This window comes from Candidozyma duobushaemuli, assembly GCF_002926085.2.
Source record: "Candidozyma duobushaemuli strain B09383 chromosome Unknown B_B09383, whole genome shotgun sequence".
Taxonomy (NCBI): Eukaryota; Fungi; Ascomycota; class Pichiomycetes; order Serinales; family Metschnikowiaceae; genus Candidozyma; species Candidozyma duobushaemuli.
In genome coordinates this window covers 2,340,648-2,356,741 of record NW_020289895.1, presented here as the reverse complement: position 1 = coordinate 2,356,741, position 16,094 = coordinate 2,340,648, and the positions used below count along the sequence as shown (strand labels likewise).

At 47.6% G+C, this 16,094-nt stretch overlaps 4 protein-coding genes and 1 non-coding gene across 5 annotated transcripts; 1 reads left to right on the top strand and 4 right to left on the bottom strand. All coding sequences in view use genetic code 12, as the record gives it.

Annotated features, from left to right (window-relative positions):
* Positions 1-722: 722 nt before the first annotated feature.
* On the bottom strand, positions 723-6,476 carry STT4 (1-phosphatidylinositol 4-kinase; the record flags this gene model as incomplete). The annotated part of the gene is made up of 2 exons (XM_025480989.1): positions 723-2,715; positions 2,752-6,476. The coding sequence occupies 2 exons, from the start codon at positions 6,474-6,476 to the stop codon at positions 723-725; spliced, it is 5,718 nt and encodes a 1,905-aa protein (XP_025335289.1).
* A 1,069-nt stretch (positions 6,477-7,545) lies between these two features.
* HSP104 (chaperone ATPase) lies at positions 7,546-11,480 on the bottom strand (the record flags this gene model as incomplete). Its single annotated transcript, XM_025480988.1, has 2 exons — positions 7,546-8,229; positions 8,805-11,480. 2 exons carry the CDS (start codon positions 11,478-11,480, stop codon positions 7,546-7,548), a joined length of 3,360 nt encoding a protein of 1,119 aa, XP_025335288.1.
* Positions 11,481-12,359: 879 nt separating this feature from the next.
* On the bottom strand, positions 12,360-12,714 carry CXQ87_002477 (uncharacterized protein; the record flags this gene model as incomplete). The annotated part of the gene is made up of 2 exons (XM_025480987.1): positions 12,360-12,529; positions 12,555-12,714. The coding sequence occupies 2 exons, from the start codon at positions 12,712-12,714 to the stop codon at positions 12,360-12,362; spliced, it is 330 nt and encodes a 109-aa protein (XP_025335287.1).
* A 1,235-nt stretch (positions 12,715-13,949) lies between these two features.
* CXQ87_002476 lies at positions 13,950-14,022 on the top strand. Its single transcript has one exon. It is a non-coding gene; the product is annotated as a tRNA-Thr (tRNA).
* Positions 14,023-14,117: 95 nt separating this feature from the next.
* On the bottom strand, positions 14,118-15,416 carry CXQ87_002475 (uncharacterized protein; the record flags this gene model as incomplete). Its single annotated transcript, XM_025480986.1, has 1 exon — positions 14,118-15,416. The coding sequence occupies one exon, from the start codon at positions 15,414-15,416 to the stop codon at positions 14,118-14,120; it is 1,299 nt and encodes a 432-aa protein (XP_025335286.1).
* Positions 15,417-16,094: the final 678 nt, after the last annotated feature.

Sequence of the window (16,094 nt, the reverse complement as noted above, 5' to 3'; positions counted from 1 at the left end):
TCTCTGACTCCAGATCCGAAGTGAGGGCAGCTACCATGTGTAAAATACGGAAAGTAAAAAATTCAATTGAATTACTGCTTTCTTTCTTTCTTTGAAAATCATCGAAAATTCCCTTTTGCCGTCTCGTCGCGGATCGGCCTTTACGGGCCACCACGTCTTTTCGCTTTACTACGCCCCAACATGGCCTCTGGTAGCCGCGCTGGGCCAAGCCGCTTGGCGGTCCAAGAACCATGAGACCCGTGAAAAGAAGGCCGTTTTGTTGCTTTCGCCATTTGCAAGGAGACAGCTTTCTTTTTTTTTTTTAAAAAAAATTGTTTCTTTTTTTGCCTTTTTCGTGGTACCTAACTTGAATGGCGGCTTTGAGGCCGTTTTCGGCTCGCTGCAGTTTGCACCCATTTGCAGAGACACGCTTTTTTTGTCCACCAGGAGGACCCCCACTGGACGTGAATATTGGCAAAATACAACCCTCCTTCCGGGCTTGCCTGAAGGATAAACAAGAAAAAAAACATTCTTCAACAAAAAATTACACATGAGATCACACGGCCCGCAGATCCGGGTCAGATCAGCTTTCTTTGTTTTCCACTGAATGCTGGTTCCTTCCTGATCTGGACAGATCGGCCTGCGTTAGCCCACGCTTAAACGACCTACACATTCACCTACACAATGCTTCGTCAAAACATTTTATACAATTTGCCTCCACAATTATTTGACGTCTTGTTGGCCTAGTAAGGAATACCGTTGGTGAGACGCTGGAACTCGTCGTAACCGGTGGTGTAGAAACTCTCGTACGACTTCTTGATCAAGCCCTTGAAGAACAAGGCAGCCTCCTTCTCGCTCTTGCCTGGCGAGAATCTCTTTCTCAACTTCTTGATCGTGGTGTCCTTGAAACATGGCAACCCACTCTCCAACATGGGGTTCACACAACGCACAATCGTCTCCATGTACGGTCTACAGGCAAGATAGCCCTTGATACAGAGCTCCTCAAACCACTTGAACGCCTGCGTCTGGTCGTTACCTCCAAGCACCATCACCATCTCCTTGGTCAACTTGAAAGGCGAAACTTCGAATTTGACTCCTCCAGGCACAATGTCGAAACAGAAACCGAAGTCAATGTGCAACACATGTCCTTCTCCGTCGTACATGATGTTACCGTTGTGTCTGTCCTTGAACTGGAGCAAGTACGAGATGATGGAGTAGGCGGCCAACGATCTGATCAAGTTGTTTCTGGCCTTCTGGAACTCAATCGACGTCTCGGGACCGAACTTCGTGATGTAGTACTGGTACAAGCCGTTCACCGCCTCTCTTCCAAGCATATCTCTACTGGTGGAGTTGGGCAAAACGTCAATGACACCACATCCTGGTGCCGTGGCGGTCACACGGTATGGGAACACATAGAGATCCAAGCCACACGCCAACCAGATCGATCTGAAGACAGAAATCAACTGCAACGCCAAAACATCCTGTCTACAATCGTCACCAACCTTGAAAATGGCACTCTGCCACTTCTCAACAGGCACCTTGATGGTGTGGCCGTATTCGTCGACATCGTCGACTTCCTTCTTGATCTTGAAGGTTGCCATGAAAGGTGCTTTAGCGTGAGACTGCAATGGCTTACCAGACTTTCTGTTGATGTCAACCAAAACACCATCAGGGTTACTGGGCAAGTAGACATCGGGCTGGACCTCGATCTTGGCCATCTCCTCGTCAATCTTGACCTTCTTCTCGGCCTTCGACTTCTTGATGTATGGCTTCAACTTACCAGAAATAGAGGTGACCTCGTTGAAGAAACCAAACTCCTTCTTGTAGAACTCCATGTCCTCCTCGTCCAAGCTGTCCAACATCAATTTCTGACACTCGTCCAACACGGGCTTCAAGGAGTCGGGCTCAGTGGCATCCTCATCCTTGTAACTGTTAGCCAACATGTTCCAGATAATCTGGTGAGCGAACAACTGCGACACTCTAGCGGTTTCCACAATGAATCTCTTCACGTATCCCTTAGCATCATAACGAAGAGATTGCACGATTTGGGGAACGTAGAAGAAAGTCAAGTTCACATCGTGGTGCTCAAGCGACCTCATAGTGTACTGCAAAATGTATGGATTCTTACCAAATGGAGGCAAGAACAAGGTGATAGCGTCAATTGGTGAAAGAGCATCCCAGAACAACAAATGATGTGTTGGCATGCTCGAGCCAGCGTTGATGCCAATGAAGTATTGCACGGCATCTGGACAGGTGAGGGCAGGCAATGGGTTCTTGGTGATCAAACCTTGCAAAATCTCGTCCAAGTTTCTGAGCTTGTATCGGTTGGCCAAGTTCACAGCCAAACGAGGGCTGATGTCGTAAGCCTTGGTAATGTGATCACCGCTCAAGTGGGAAGTAGCAAAAGTTCCTCTGGTGTCGTTAGGCTGAGCAGGGTTCAACCAAACGGAGATCTTTGAGATCTCATCGTCCAAGAAGTACATCAACAAGGTCTTCTTCAGCTCCAAGGTGCTGCTGTGGAAGGTGTTGACGTTACTCAACAACTTGGTGACTTCCTTCAACAAGGCAAAGTCGGCCTTCATCTTCAAGACGTTAGAGCCAAATGGGAAACCAGCTCTGCCCTCGAACCAAGACAAAGAGCCGTCGATGATCAATTCAGTAAGACGCTGGCCGGATCTAGATCTCAACTTCATGTGGTAGTTCAAAACGTCAAAAGCGAATCTGACCAACTCGAACCTGGTGTATCTTGCGAATGGGTGCAAACTTGCTGACTTCAAGTTGAGCAAACCGGTCTTAACAAATCTGGTGAAGAGCTTCAACAAGTGGTCACTCTGGTTCATGGTGGCCTCGAAGTTCGAAGAGAGCAACTTGATGATCTCAGAGTGAGGCTGGAATGTCTTACTAACAGCAGTGGCCTTCTTAGAAGCATACTGGAAGTTACTTGGAGCGTACTCCATCTTGGAGAACTCTGGGTCCTCAAGATCAAACTCAGTGTTGTAGACACCCTGCTTCATGTTGATCGACATTTCCCATCTTTTGGTAATTTCGGATAACACGAGAATGGAAAGCTGAGGTTTCTCCTTCATCACGGCACCCCAAATTCCAAGAGCACCCTTCATGATTCCAGACTCGAAGATTACGAATGGAATCTCGACCAAGTAACGGATAGCCTCGGCCAAGTTGTTGTTCTGGATCAAAGAGAATCCCGCAAGCTCACTCATGAGGTCAAGAACGTCCTTGTTAGGAATGTGTTGGCCCTCATCGCTGATCAAGTGCTTCAAAGATTTCACCTGGATTCTCAATTCACGAAGAGCCTCCTCAGCAGCCTCTGGGGTGTGCAAAGGAACTCTATTCATCAAGTCAGTGACAAAGTTGGATCTCCATGCCAACTGAGAAACAAGACCTGGAAGCAAGGTCAGAGTGGCCTGGTTGGCCAGAGAAAGTTGCACCAATTCACGGTCCGTTGGTCCGATAGAACCAGCAGCCTCCAAGGCAAACGAAACACCGAACAGGATACCCTGTCTGGCATGTTGGCCCTCGGGGTCTGAAACATAAGACTGAATCAAACTCTTGGTGTCGTAAGAACACTTAGCCAAAAGCAAGGTGGTCCAGTGCTTGGCCTTTTCGTGGAGTCTCTTGAAAGTAGACTCTCTCCAAGTGTAGGAGTCTGGCAATTGCAACTGGATTCCAGACTTCTTGGCAGTGTAGGAGAAAGTAGGCTCGTACTGACTGATTTCAGCGTCCATGACACTGTCGTACAAAAGAGTCAACAAGTCGAACAAAGCAAACAAACTTCTGTGGTGGCACAAGGAAGAAGGCACCTTGTTGATAAGCAAGTCACAGCACTTGATGGCAGCATCCTGCAAATCCTCCTGACCGTAACAGCACAAGGTCAACATGTGGGTAAGCTGTTCAGCAATATTGTCAGCAGAAAACTGCTTATCAGCACCGCAATGGATCAACTCCACAAAGTCCTTGTTGATGTGGAACGCAACAGGTCCGATGTACTTATCGATACCACTTGTTCTCATGGAAGGATCTGAGTAGTACTTCAAGATAGTGTGGCAGTTACCAGTCTTGACTCTAAGTGACTCGACAAACAAAGCAGCAGCCAAGAACATCAATCTCGAGTGGGACAAAGTTCTGGAGATTTCGAAAACATCGCCGACAATGTGCTTGTGGTCCTTCACGTTGTGGTTGGAGGATCCACGCTTCAAGACGGTGTTCAATTCCAAAGAAGTCTCAGTTCTGTCCCAAGAGAGCTCGGAAGCCAATGGAGGAGTGTTATAGGCGATCTTCTCCAACTCCGTAGCAAAGGACTTGCCGTGAGCAGAGTTGATGGAGTATCCGTGCACCACCATGTTGAACCAAATGTTTCTAAACAAGTCCACGATTTTGTTGTTGGTGAGCTTAATGGGCTGCTCTTCCTTGTGAACATCAGGCAAAAGCGCAGCCAAAGGCTTCAAATAGATGGAGATCTGGTCACCAATAGCACTGATCTCGTTGTGAGAACGGTGGTGGTCCAAAACCTGAACATCACCCTTGCTGACAATGGCAGTCAAAAGCTCTGACAAATAGACCATGTACAATGGGTTGTCCTGCTTGAGGATTCTGGACAAGTCACAGGCGCTATCTTGCAAAATGTCCGTGAGCTCAGCCTTTTTGTTGTCGTAAGCGTCGAATGTCAACTTGTGGATCAATCTGACCAAGATCACAAACTCCTTCTCAGGCAAGTATGGCGCGGTAGAGACCAAGCCCTTGAGCAACAATGGAGCACTGACGTGGTTCAACTTCAAGGCCTTCTGCGACAAAATGGTGGTAGCCAAGGTACTCACGCTTTCGTCACCACAAGCAGCAACAACCTCCGACACGGCAATGACAGCATGTTCACAGACCTTCTTGTACTCTGTTTCGGTGAAGTTGAAGCTCTCCTTGGTGGCTGTGGAGGAGACTCTCTTCAGCACACTGTTGCGAGAAATAAGACGGTTTGATCCGCCATTCTCCTGAGGGAACCCGCCCGAGTCAGCCGAAGAGGCGCCTCTAAGACCAGTGTTTCTTCTGGCACGGTACTGCAATTGCAAGCCGTCGTTGCCAACAAACAACAAGTTGGTCAAGGCGTAAATGGTAGTCACCACTGCGTCCTGAGAAAGCACCTTACTGGCAACACCAACGCTCTTGGAAGCAATCTGGCAGCTTTGAGAGTCAAAGTTGGGGTTGGCAACCAAGGAGGTGAAGGAACGAGTCAAAGAGGAACCAACAGAGGGGTCTAAGAAGGTAAGCAAGGAACCCAACTGGATCACTGCAGCACCAAGATTGCGGTCCAACATGACATCGTAGATGCTCACAGAGCTGTGGAAAATCTTGGTGGCAGTATCGACATCCACAAGCTTGTTGTAGGCACCACAGCCAATGATCAGCAAAAAGTAGCTTTTAGCGAGGTAGCCGAGTTCCAAACGATTGTAAGTGGAGTAGATGATGTAGGTCTCACCACGGTCCAAGAAGTTGATTTTAGCAAGAGCAAGTTCGGAAAGCTTGGAGATGTAGTTCATCTTTTCAGCGGTCAATGGACCAGCAGCAGAATCGTCGTTCAACGAGAAAATCTCCTCGCTGCTTGCAATGGAACGAACGGTACCGTTGAGGTTCCTTGTTCCAATTGTCTTGGAGCGGTCAGCCAAAGTATCAAACTCCTCCTCCAGCTCTGCGGCAGCTTTAGCCAACAAAGAGTCCAACAATGAAGAGGACTTGGAGGCCCCCATGATCGAATTGGCAATGGAGCTCATCAAAAGACTCAATCTCTCAACGAACAAGATTGGAGAGAACTCGCCCACGTTGTGGTGGTCAAGGAACTTGCGAAGGTCTGGGTACGAGTAGGCCGTGGAAATGTACGACTCGACATCGTTCAAGAAGTCAAAGTTGTCGATACACACATCCAACTGGAGGAAAACCTTGAACGACTCGGGCGTAGCAGCGAGCAATTGAGGGCTCTGCACCAATCCGCTGATAACACCCAACAAGGTCAAGTAGTCGGAGAGTTCAAGATCGTGGTTAGCGAAAAAGCGCTTCACGAACATCTGGAACGACTCCGTCACCTTATCGAGCAACACAGCGTCAAACTTGAAGGCCAAATTCAGCAAGGCACGGGCGAGCTTCTCACCCAAAACGTGCCATGGAGCCTGTTTGCTGACTTTTTCAAATACAGCACTGGAGAACTTCTGGCGAGGCAATTCGAGCAAGTACAAGTGGAATTTGCCCTCCAACACGTGGGCCTGCTCCTTATTGGCCATAGGACCTTCCACAGCGTCACAGAGAGCCAGCAAGACCTCGTACTCCTTCAAGGACATGGCCACCTGAGACAACTCAGTTGGCTGAGAAGTGGAGGTAAATAAAACATTGAAATTTTCTTTTGTGACTCCCAGGGTGTTTTCCACCGAAAGTTTGGCAAGTTTCTGGTATGCCCGTGCCCGGATCAGGCCTCGAGGAATACTGCTGAAATCCATGGTGGTTTTTGGTGAAGTAGTTGGAAAACGGCCGGTCTGTATGAAGATATAAGCGAGCCTGGGGAAGTATGGTAGAGCGTGTGTGCAGGACTTCCAAACTAGGGAACTGTGAAGAAACCGTGTAAACTGGGGAGAATTTGGCAGGCTGAGTAGATGGGTTTATGGAAGGAGAGGCGGCGGATTTGGTGGTGGCTTTCATTTTTTTTCAGTAAGTGTAGAGTGCTGAGATGTCGTAGCCTTTGTGATGTGGGGTCGCAGACACATGAAAATCGGCAGACCCAAATCACAGGTGAAAGCCGTGAACCGAAAAAATTAAAAGGGCTTTTTTGGAGAAAGCTTGCGTGGGGTTGAATTCACGAAAAAGATCTCCCATGGCTGCAAATTTCGTTTTGGGTAAATTTTCAGATTTGATGTCTAAGGCAGATCAGACGCATATGATGTCATCCAGTCCACGAGCATTGTTGATTTTTCAACGATCGAGTAGAGAAGTTCAAAAAAGACGGCCAACTGGGCATAAGCCCAAATCATACAACAAATTCATAACCATACTTCTCCTCTCTCAACAAAGTCTCTTATCATAAGCCCGCAGACGCATACCACCTAAGAGTTCTCCTCTTTCACTTTGTGCAACTTCATCGGGCAACTTGCTATGGTTGATGTATGCAGCGAAGGTTTCGATAGTTTCTGGAAGTCGGCTATACTTTCATTCACGTTTAAAAATTTTCCTGACTACCCACAGCATGTTTCAGAAATGGTTGCGAATTCGCAAGCACATGTAAGGTGTGGGTGTAGTTCTACAGCTGGAAGGGTACCAAATTCACTGCCTTTGATTACAGAGTATTTGATCAACCAATCTACTTTTATATAAATTCACGGAATCCAGGGAGCTCCCAGTGTATGGCCAAGCCTATCTCATGCCATCTCATCAACAACTCATTCATCAAAACCTCACCGGTTCATCTACCTACAACTAGATCTGCATTAAGTTACCGCTGCCTCAGCTATGCAACAAGTGCTGGCTGGACCGACAGTAGAGTTTCCCATTCCTATAATACATCCGATGCTATCCCTAAGTATACGTCTCGATCAAGGTGTCCCTCAAGTTGCCTGCAATGGCATCAGGCTGGGCGTCCTGCAATCTGAAGATGGACTCCACAACAGACAACTCAGGCGCCGTGGTGTCCAAACCAGCAACAGCCAACCAGTCGTTGACAACCATACCAGCACCAACGACAGAAGAACCACGGTTAACGGTACCGGCGACAAGAGGAACCTGCAAAAGCGAAGACAACTCCTCCTGGTCCTGGATCGTAGTCTGGGGGTGCACAATACCGCCCTGGTTAGAAAGCGAACAGTAAGAGCCAACCAAGACGTTACCGGCAATGGTCTGACGGAACACCTCCACACCAAGAACATCGGCAATCAACTCCTCGGTCTCTCTCTCGATATCGGGGTGCACAAGAGCGACATAGTCGTTGCAGCAAATGACATTACCCAAAGCAGACAATCTCTCCTCGACTCTCTGGATCTTGACGCTGTCTGGCAACGAGTTTCTCAAATGCATTAGCTCCTGGTCAGTGGTTTGCGTAGGAACCAAAAGACCACGTCTGTTACCAGCGGTCATACGGCCCACAATACGGGTACCAGCAATGGTGGTTCTCACAATTGGGATAACGTCTCCGAGTTCCGCCTCAAAAGCAGAGTAGAAGTTCTCGGATCCGCCCACAGCAACGAGACAGTAGGAATTGGTCAACTTGGAGAAGACCCCACCTCATTGGAGTTTTCAAATTGTGTTCTGCTAGCCATAATGGAGTAGTACCTGTGGTGGATGCAGCTATATATATGGATTTTTTTCTCGCTGCTGTGATGAGCCTGCGTGCGCGACTCATATCAGTTGCCACTTTCGACTCCACATGAGTCATTTTCCCAAAGGGGGTGGCGACAACGGAGAGAAAATGAACGTCATAAGGCTAATTGGGAATAATTGGCTTTAAATTTACTTCCTTATTGTCATGTGCATTGCGTTGAAGTGCCTGTCTTCTTTTGCATACTTCATGCACCGATGGCTGCGAAAAGCTATCACTAGGACTATGGCCATGGCCTTGACTCTTACATTTGGACACTTTTCTGGTAACTTATTCCTCAATCACTGTTTTAAGATTTCTATACGTTTAACACCTCATTATCAGAAACTCACACAAAACTGTGTGTAAATACATCAGCAACACTTGGCTCCTCTTCTACACTAGATATCATCATTAATTTGTATTAGGTATCTCTATTTATAACTCCAAAATCAAAATTTCGTTCTTCTTAGTCGAGGTCAACTGGGGCGTCGACATCATCGTAGTCTTCACTGTCCTCCCAGTCCTCAACAGCATCTGCCATGTCCACGTCCTCGGACTCGTGATTAGGTACAACCTCCAATCCCTTCTTGCCAAGAACAACACGAGCAGTCTCCTTGTCTTTGATCTGGCCCTTCAACAACAAAATGGCCAAACGGTTCAAAACCTCGCTCTGTATGAGACGGTTCAATGGTCTGGCACCAAGATCAGGCGAGTAGCCGTGTCTGCACAAGTACTCCAAGGCTTCGTCTGAAACATCCAACGTAAGTGACTTGCCATTGGCGGCAAATCTCTTCTGTACTTCGTCAAGTCTGATCTTGACAATCTTGGCAATTGCCTTTCTGGACAATCTGTTGAACACAACCATCGAAGAGATACGGTTGAGGAACTCGGGTCTGAAGTGTGACTTGACAGCAGTCATCACCAAGTCCTTCGTTTCAGAATCAATCTTGGTACCCTTGGATGCATTGATGTACTCGGCACCCAAGTTCGACGTCATGATGATAATGGCATTGGAACAGTTGATCACCTTACCCTGAGACGATGTCACTCTACCGTCATCAAGAATCTGCAACAAAACAGTCAAGACTTCAGGTGCAGCCTTCTCGACTTCATCGAACAAGATGACGGAGTATGGCTTTCTCAAGACTGCCTCGGTAAGAATACCGCCTTCCTCGTAACCAACGTAACCAGGAGCGGCACCAAGCAACTTAGAAGCAGACCACTTGTCGCCCAACTCAGAGCAGTCAATTCTGATCATAGCTCTTTCGTCGGCGAAAAGGAAGCCCGCGACCTTCTTGGCCAATTCAGTCTTACCCGAACCAGACAAACCAAGGAACAAGAAGGAGGCTGGCTGGTTAGGGTTGGCCAAACCTGATCTCGTCAATCTCACGGCGTTGGAGACAGCCTTGATAGCTTCGCTTTGACCAACAACTTCAGAAGATAATACCTTCTCCATGTTGATCAACTTGGCATTCTCAGCCTGGGTCAACTTGGTCACTGGAATACCAGTCAATCTGGCGGCAGTCTCGGCGACACTGTCTGGACCAACCACATTGTTCAACATGGAGTTGGAGGTTTCCTCTTCGGCAACCTTGATCTCCATATCCTCAATCAGCTTCTTGACATCAGGAATAGCAAAATATCTCAAGTCAGCAGCAGAGGCGTTGTCGTGTCTTCTTTCAGCGTCCTGGGCCTTGATTTCCAACTCGTCCAATTTTCTCTTGAGTGCAATCAATTCGTCGTGACCCTTACGCTCCTCGTTGAAGCGCTCCTTCAATGGAATAAGGCGCTCCTCCAACTCGGCCTTTCTTCTCTTGGCCTGTTCAAGACGGTCAGCGGATTCAGAGTCAGCGTCCTTGTCTCTTTCAAGAGCATTGATTTCGACGTCAACCAAATTCAATTCTCTCTCCAAGTTGTCCAACTCTTCTGGCTTGGAATCACGCTGGACGGCAACAGTAGCAGCTGTCTCGTCAATCAAGTCAACAGCCGAATCTGGCAAACTTCTGTAGGTCAAGTATCTAGAAGCCAATTGGGCAGCAGAAACCATGGCAGAGTCCAAAATACGCACACCGTGGTGGATCTCGTATCTTGGCTGCAAACCTCTCAAGATTGCAACTGTCTCTGGAATGGTGGTGGCTGGAACATCGATCTTCTGGAATCTTCTCTCGAAAGCTCCATCCTTGGAAATGTGCTTTCTGTATTCGGCAAATGTGGTGGCACCGATACAGTGCAATGCACCTCTGGCCAACATGGGCTTAAGCAAGTTAGCAGCATCGGACTTACCGTCACCCATCAACATGTGGATTTCATCAATGAAAAGAATGATCATGTCCTTGGAGTCCTCAATGTCCTTGAGAACACCCTTGATTCTCTCCTCAAACTCACCCTTGTACTTGGCACCAGCAGTCAAGGCACCAAGGTCAAGAGCGAAAAGCCTGGAGTGGGCCAAAATGCTGGGAATGTCACCATCGATAATTCTCTGAGCAACACCCTCAACAATAGAAGTCTTACCAACACCAGCCTCACCAATCAAAACCGAGTTCGACTTGGTTCTTCTGGCCAAAACACGAATCACCCTTCTGATCTCCTCCTCACGGCCAATGACAGGGTCAATCTTGCCCTCACGAGCCTTCTCAGTCAAGTCTTCACAGTACTTGCTCAAAAACTCGTACTTTCCGGAAGAGTCGGCTTGCCTGGAGTCGATTCTCTGGTTTCCTCTCAACTCCAAAGCCTGGGTCTTGATCGTGTCCACGTTAATCTGTGCTTCTTTGAAAATGTCCTGGATGCTGCTGTCCTTCAAAAGCGCCAACAAAATGTGGTCCTGGGCCACATAAGAGTCCTTCTGTTGGGCCTTGATCTTGGTAGCGTTCGTGAGCATCTGTCCAGCAGCATAACTCAATCTGACCTCATCGGGAGGTGGGTTCTGAGAGGGCAACCTCACAAGGTGTCTGTTCACGATTCTCTCGAAATCGGGCCATTCGTATCTGGCCTTCTGTATAAGTGTCTTCAAGTAAAGCGTCAGGTTCTCATCATCGGTAGGAACCATGGCTGCTAAAAAATGCAAAGGCACCACCTGGGAGTGGGAGCCTTCCGTAGCAAGGTCCGTGGCCTTCTTGATGATCTGCAAGGCGTTGTCTGTGAATTGAGTTTCGTCCATCCTTGAAGATTGGAATATCTATGGGAGCAATCAAGGAAGCCACCTCGTTATATATGTCCGGGCCGACATGCAGCAAAGTGACTAGACGATGCGAGATAGTGCTAGAATCTTCTAGATACATGCAGGATGGAAGGTTGCAAAATGGATTTTACGACAATGAAGCGGGGCCAATTGGGTCAAAATAAGCCGGTTATGTTTTTAGCGAACGTAGGGAGAAGGTTTTGTTGGTTTGTTTAAAGGTTGGTGTTGATTGGGGATTTACGGTGGTGATGTGGCTGATGCGACTGGGCTAAGGTGGTGCCACTAGTCATGTAAGGGCCCTAGCCGCCCTGAAGTGATGGAAGAGTGGCGAAGGGGAATGATTGAAATTATAAAGGTTTGATTTAGATTGTGTATTTGGCGTATGTCTGGAGTGCATCAATCGCAGTTTTCATAGCCGTACATGAGTAGCCACCCAGAAGCCCAGTTTTGACAACTCTCAGGACGATAAAGTAGGGTTACCGAATTTCGTTGTACAAAGACTTGAAAGTATTCGCTTGATCTACTCTCTTTCCATTCCTTGCATTTTGACTTCGACATAGAGCTCATGAGTACTCAAATAGATGGTTGCAAAATGTGCACTCACGAAGCACTAAGTGCGTAAGTACATCAACGACGAGTCCCTGAAACCCAGGATGTCAATTTTAGTCAAGATGAAAAATTTTGGCAACTGAAAGCATCAGTGACTAATTCCCTTCGCCATTCCCATCACGGCGGTATCCAAAAGGGCAGCTCCTACAGGGCGCATTTATATTATATTTATTTTTTCTTACTTTTCATGGTTTTCTAGCAATATTTTTTTTCTTTTTTTAGTTTCGGCCACAACGGCACTGATAGCAGCTATTCGCCAAGGAAGGCAAAGATGTTAGCTTGCGTGATCTGCTTGCTGACATCGTAGAAGGGCTCCTTGTACCTGCCCTCCGTCTGCTGCTTGGGCTTCCTCAATTGCTTGATGCTTGTGGCTTTGGTGCCGGAGCAGTAATAACAATTGGAGGAGAAGGTGTCTTCCTCTTGTGGGAAGCCACAGTCTGCCACTCGTCGGTAGCTCTAAGCTTACGAGAACGGCGAGGAGAAGGTGCCCTCTGAACTGGGAAGGGGCAGACTCCTCTGGGGTCGACTCTTCAGGAGAAGCGTCTGGGAAAGACTCTGGGGAAGCTTCAGCCTCCTCTGGGGAAAAGGTTCCAGGCATCACCATGGGGTTGGTTCGATGGCTGGCGAGTCTTGTGTGGATCCATGAGGACCAGCAGATGCAGAGGGCTCCGAGGTAATGGAAGTACCTGGGACTTGAAGAAGGCTTTGTCTCTCCAGAGGCATCTGAGTCATTTCTTCAGCGGTGTCAGAGACACAGCAGAGGGTGCTGAAGACATTGTGCACTAGGGTGCTGTTGGGAAGTGATTAGCGGTAGCGTTGATAGCCTTGTTGGCGATCGAGGAAGTAGCGTTGAGGAAAGCAGTGAAAGCGTTCATCTTGATAAGCAATTGATTGTGGTGATGAAGAAGAAAAAATGGAGGGAAAAAGGGCCTCTATTTATGTTCTTTCTTGAGTATGTGCTCGGTACTCAGGGCTGTTTGTGGAAAGTATAGTTGCCTTGGTCACACAAACGGCAGTAGGCAGTGGTCACTCGAAGAGTGTCATAAACGAGGATAAATTTGTGAAAGAGGAATGAAGAAGCTGTCAAAAAAATTATTTCTGCCAAATGGAGAAAGTATGAAGATGAGAAGGTGAGGCGTGATATCGATATAGATCATTCGGTCTGAAAGTGAATCTTCTAGATACCCTTGGAACACAATTGGAAAGCTGATTTGGTATCTATAACAATTGAATTCTACTCAGCATCATCTTATTCTATTACATCGAGCAGAAAGAGAAAGCTGATGGAAATATGATCAGGCCCATACTTCCGAAAAAGGCAACAATTAGAGACTTATTTTCTTCTATGATTGGGCTGTAATCCTAATTGCAGTACATCAGATTCTTGAGCAAAATTAAGGAGTTTCCGATCACGAAGTGGTCCTTTTCATGGTTCTCGTTGTTAGTTGTAAGAGGGTGTACTCCCTACGAGAAGAATTTAAATGAGACAACAGTCTTTCGATGGATGTGCTGAGCTAGAAAGACAGAAAAAGGTAAAGAATCACAAAACGCTAGCAATATATCCTTGAATACTTAAAAATGGAGCTTTCAGAGGAGTTTCAGGTAAGCGCCCAAGGGTTTGTCAAGTGTGATTGGAAGAAATACCCAATAACTTTTCAGTTCCTGATATTTTCGGACCCAGTGACTTACGGGAAATTCCATTGGAGTCCAAGTTCTCAGATTGAGCCCAAATACAGTTCCCAAGGCTCAAATCATGTCAAAATTTGAAAAATAGTAACTTGAGCTTGGCACTACCTTTAACGAACTTATTAGCCCTACAACCTGCACTTAGCACATACTGCCTTTATGGCCAAGTTGGTAAGGCACCTCACTAGTAATGAGGAGATCGTCAGTTCGAATCTGGCTGAAGGCATTTTTTTTTGCTCCATCTCCCTCCCTTTTGCCTCAATTACTTTACCATGTCTCATTCATCCAAGTTTTTGCCATTTATAACTATACACCGATTGTCTACCCGTAGTATTGTGGCTGGCCATACTGAAAGTTGGGCTGAGCCTGGAAATAGCCCTGCTGGGGCTGACCGTACATGCCTTGGGTCGCCTGCTGAGGCACACCCGTAGTTTGACCGAATTGGTTAAATTGTCCCTGCTGCTGGCCCATAGGGAATCCTGTAGCTTGAGCTTGTTGTGTGTTCTGCTGCGTGTTCTGGGGCTGCTGCTGGGGCTGCTGTTGAGCCTGGCCTGTGGGTTGCCCGTAGAGCGACATGATATTTTGCTTTGCTGTCTGTTGAGCCACAAGCTGAGGGTTCGTCTGCTGCATGAGCATTTGCTGGTGTTGAGGATTGTTGGGGTCCAAGTACTGGTTGCCCAGCTCGTCCACATAGGAAACCTGACCAGTGACAGGGTCAGTGTATTGGTAGATTTGAGGCTGGCCCTGCTGAGGCTGCATTGTCGTCTGCTGGGCCAGCAACGCCTGCGTGTTGTTCCACCAATCGGGAGTGCCCGTGCTGGAAGGCTGGCTTGTAGGAGCTGTGAACGAACCGTTGGTACTTCCTCCAGCACTAGCAGGAGCAGGACGAGGACGGCGAGGCAAGTCGGGCGCAAGTTCGACTTTGCCTGGATTGACCTTGACATCATTCTCCAAGATATCTAGAGCTAGCTCGCGATCACCTTGGGCCAAGATCAAACTCTCCAACGCAAGGTCGCGGTCATTGAAGCCCATATTCGTGAGCTGGCGGAGCTGCGTTGGGTATAGTGTCTGCTCGTAGCTGGTGAGCTTTCTGTGGGTCAAACGAGGGAGGTTCATGCGGCTTGTCACCGTGGACAGACGGGATCTTCCGGCTGGAGTCAGAAGACCACTGTGGTCTGAGTAGCGGGCACTCCGGGGGTCGTCGTAGTCGTCGCCTTCGATGTTATCGTCTCTGAAACGGCCCTCGATGTACTTTTCTCGGAAATACTCCTCGACAGGCCCCTCCTCGTCTTCATCGACACTTGGAAATGGCACTCTCTTGGGGTTCCACTTATTTCTGGCCTTGCGGTTGCCAATCCGGCGCAAGTTGTCAATCTGTTCATCGGACCACTGCTCCAATGTAAGGGACTTGACTCTCGAAATGGATCTTCCCAGCGGCCCATCTACAGTCAAGATCTTCTTATGAACATTGGCACATCTTCCACAGAGCAAAACACCCAAGTTCCAACTGGCCCATGTCGGGTATTCTGCAGCACATTCACCGCAACGGTTCAAGTTGTTTCTGTTATTGACAATGTCGATGAGCTGTCTCTTGCTCTCCTTATCTTTCTTCTTGAACATACTGGAGAAGTGTAGTTGGCGACTTGTGCGTACTAGGTTAGTGCAGGAGACTGTCAGTCTTGGCGCCGATTCGGAAGCGATGGAAGCTGAACGGGTGGATGAAAATTGGGTTTGGTTTGAAAAGGAGGAAAATGGCGTGGTTGGGTTGTAAAGTGCACTTTCTTCTTTTTTGCGAGGTGTTCTTTTTTGACTGAATGTGGAGGCTGACGCAGCCTTTAAAGACCACATGTCCAGGCCAGGGTCCTGTCAGGCTAGGGACATGACAGAGAGGGAGTTACATTTATGGGATTTTTGGTGCCATTGAGTAGAGAGGATTTCACGAGTTCGGCGGCTTGGGAATTTGTAAGTATAATTTTGACTCTTTTGGACATTTCGTAGATTCGAAGAATGTGCATTGTTTGCAGCCGATTTCGCAGCCGATGTCGTAAACCATGGTATACTTGCAGACTTCGATTATTGTTGAGAACACCAAATGTCATATGATTCGTTTGAATTCTTTTTTTTTTTTTTTTTTATCGATTAATTAAATTAAGAGGACGTCAGAACTACAACTGACCAAAGGTTCGTTTGGGTCCTTTCGTTTTGGTTTGAAAACACATTAGCCATCCAAACCACTTTTGTGACCACTCACTAACTCTACTTCTCCACTGGTTCCCTCTCTATAATGCAATAAATATA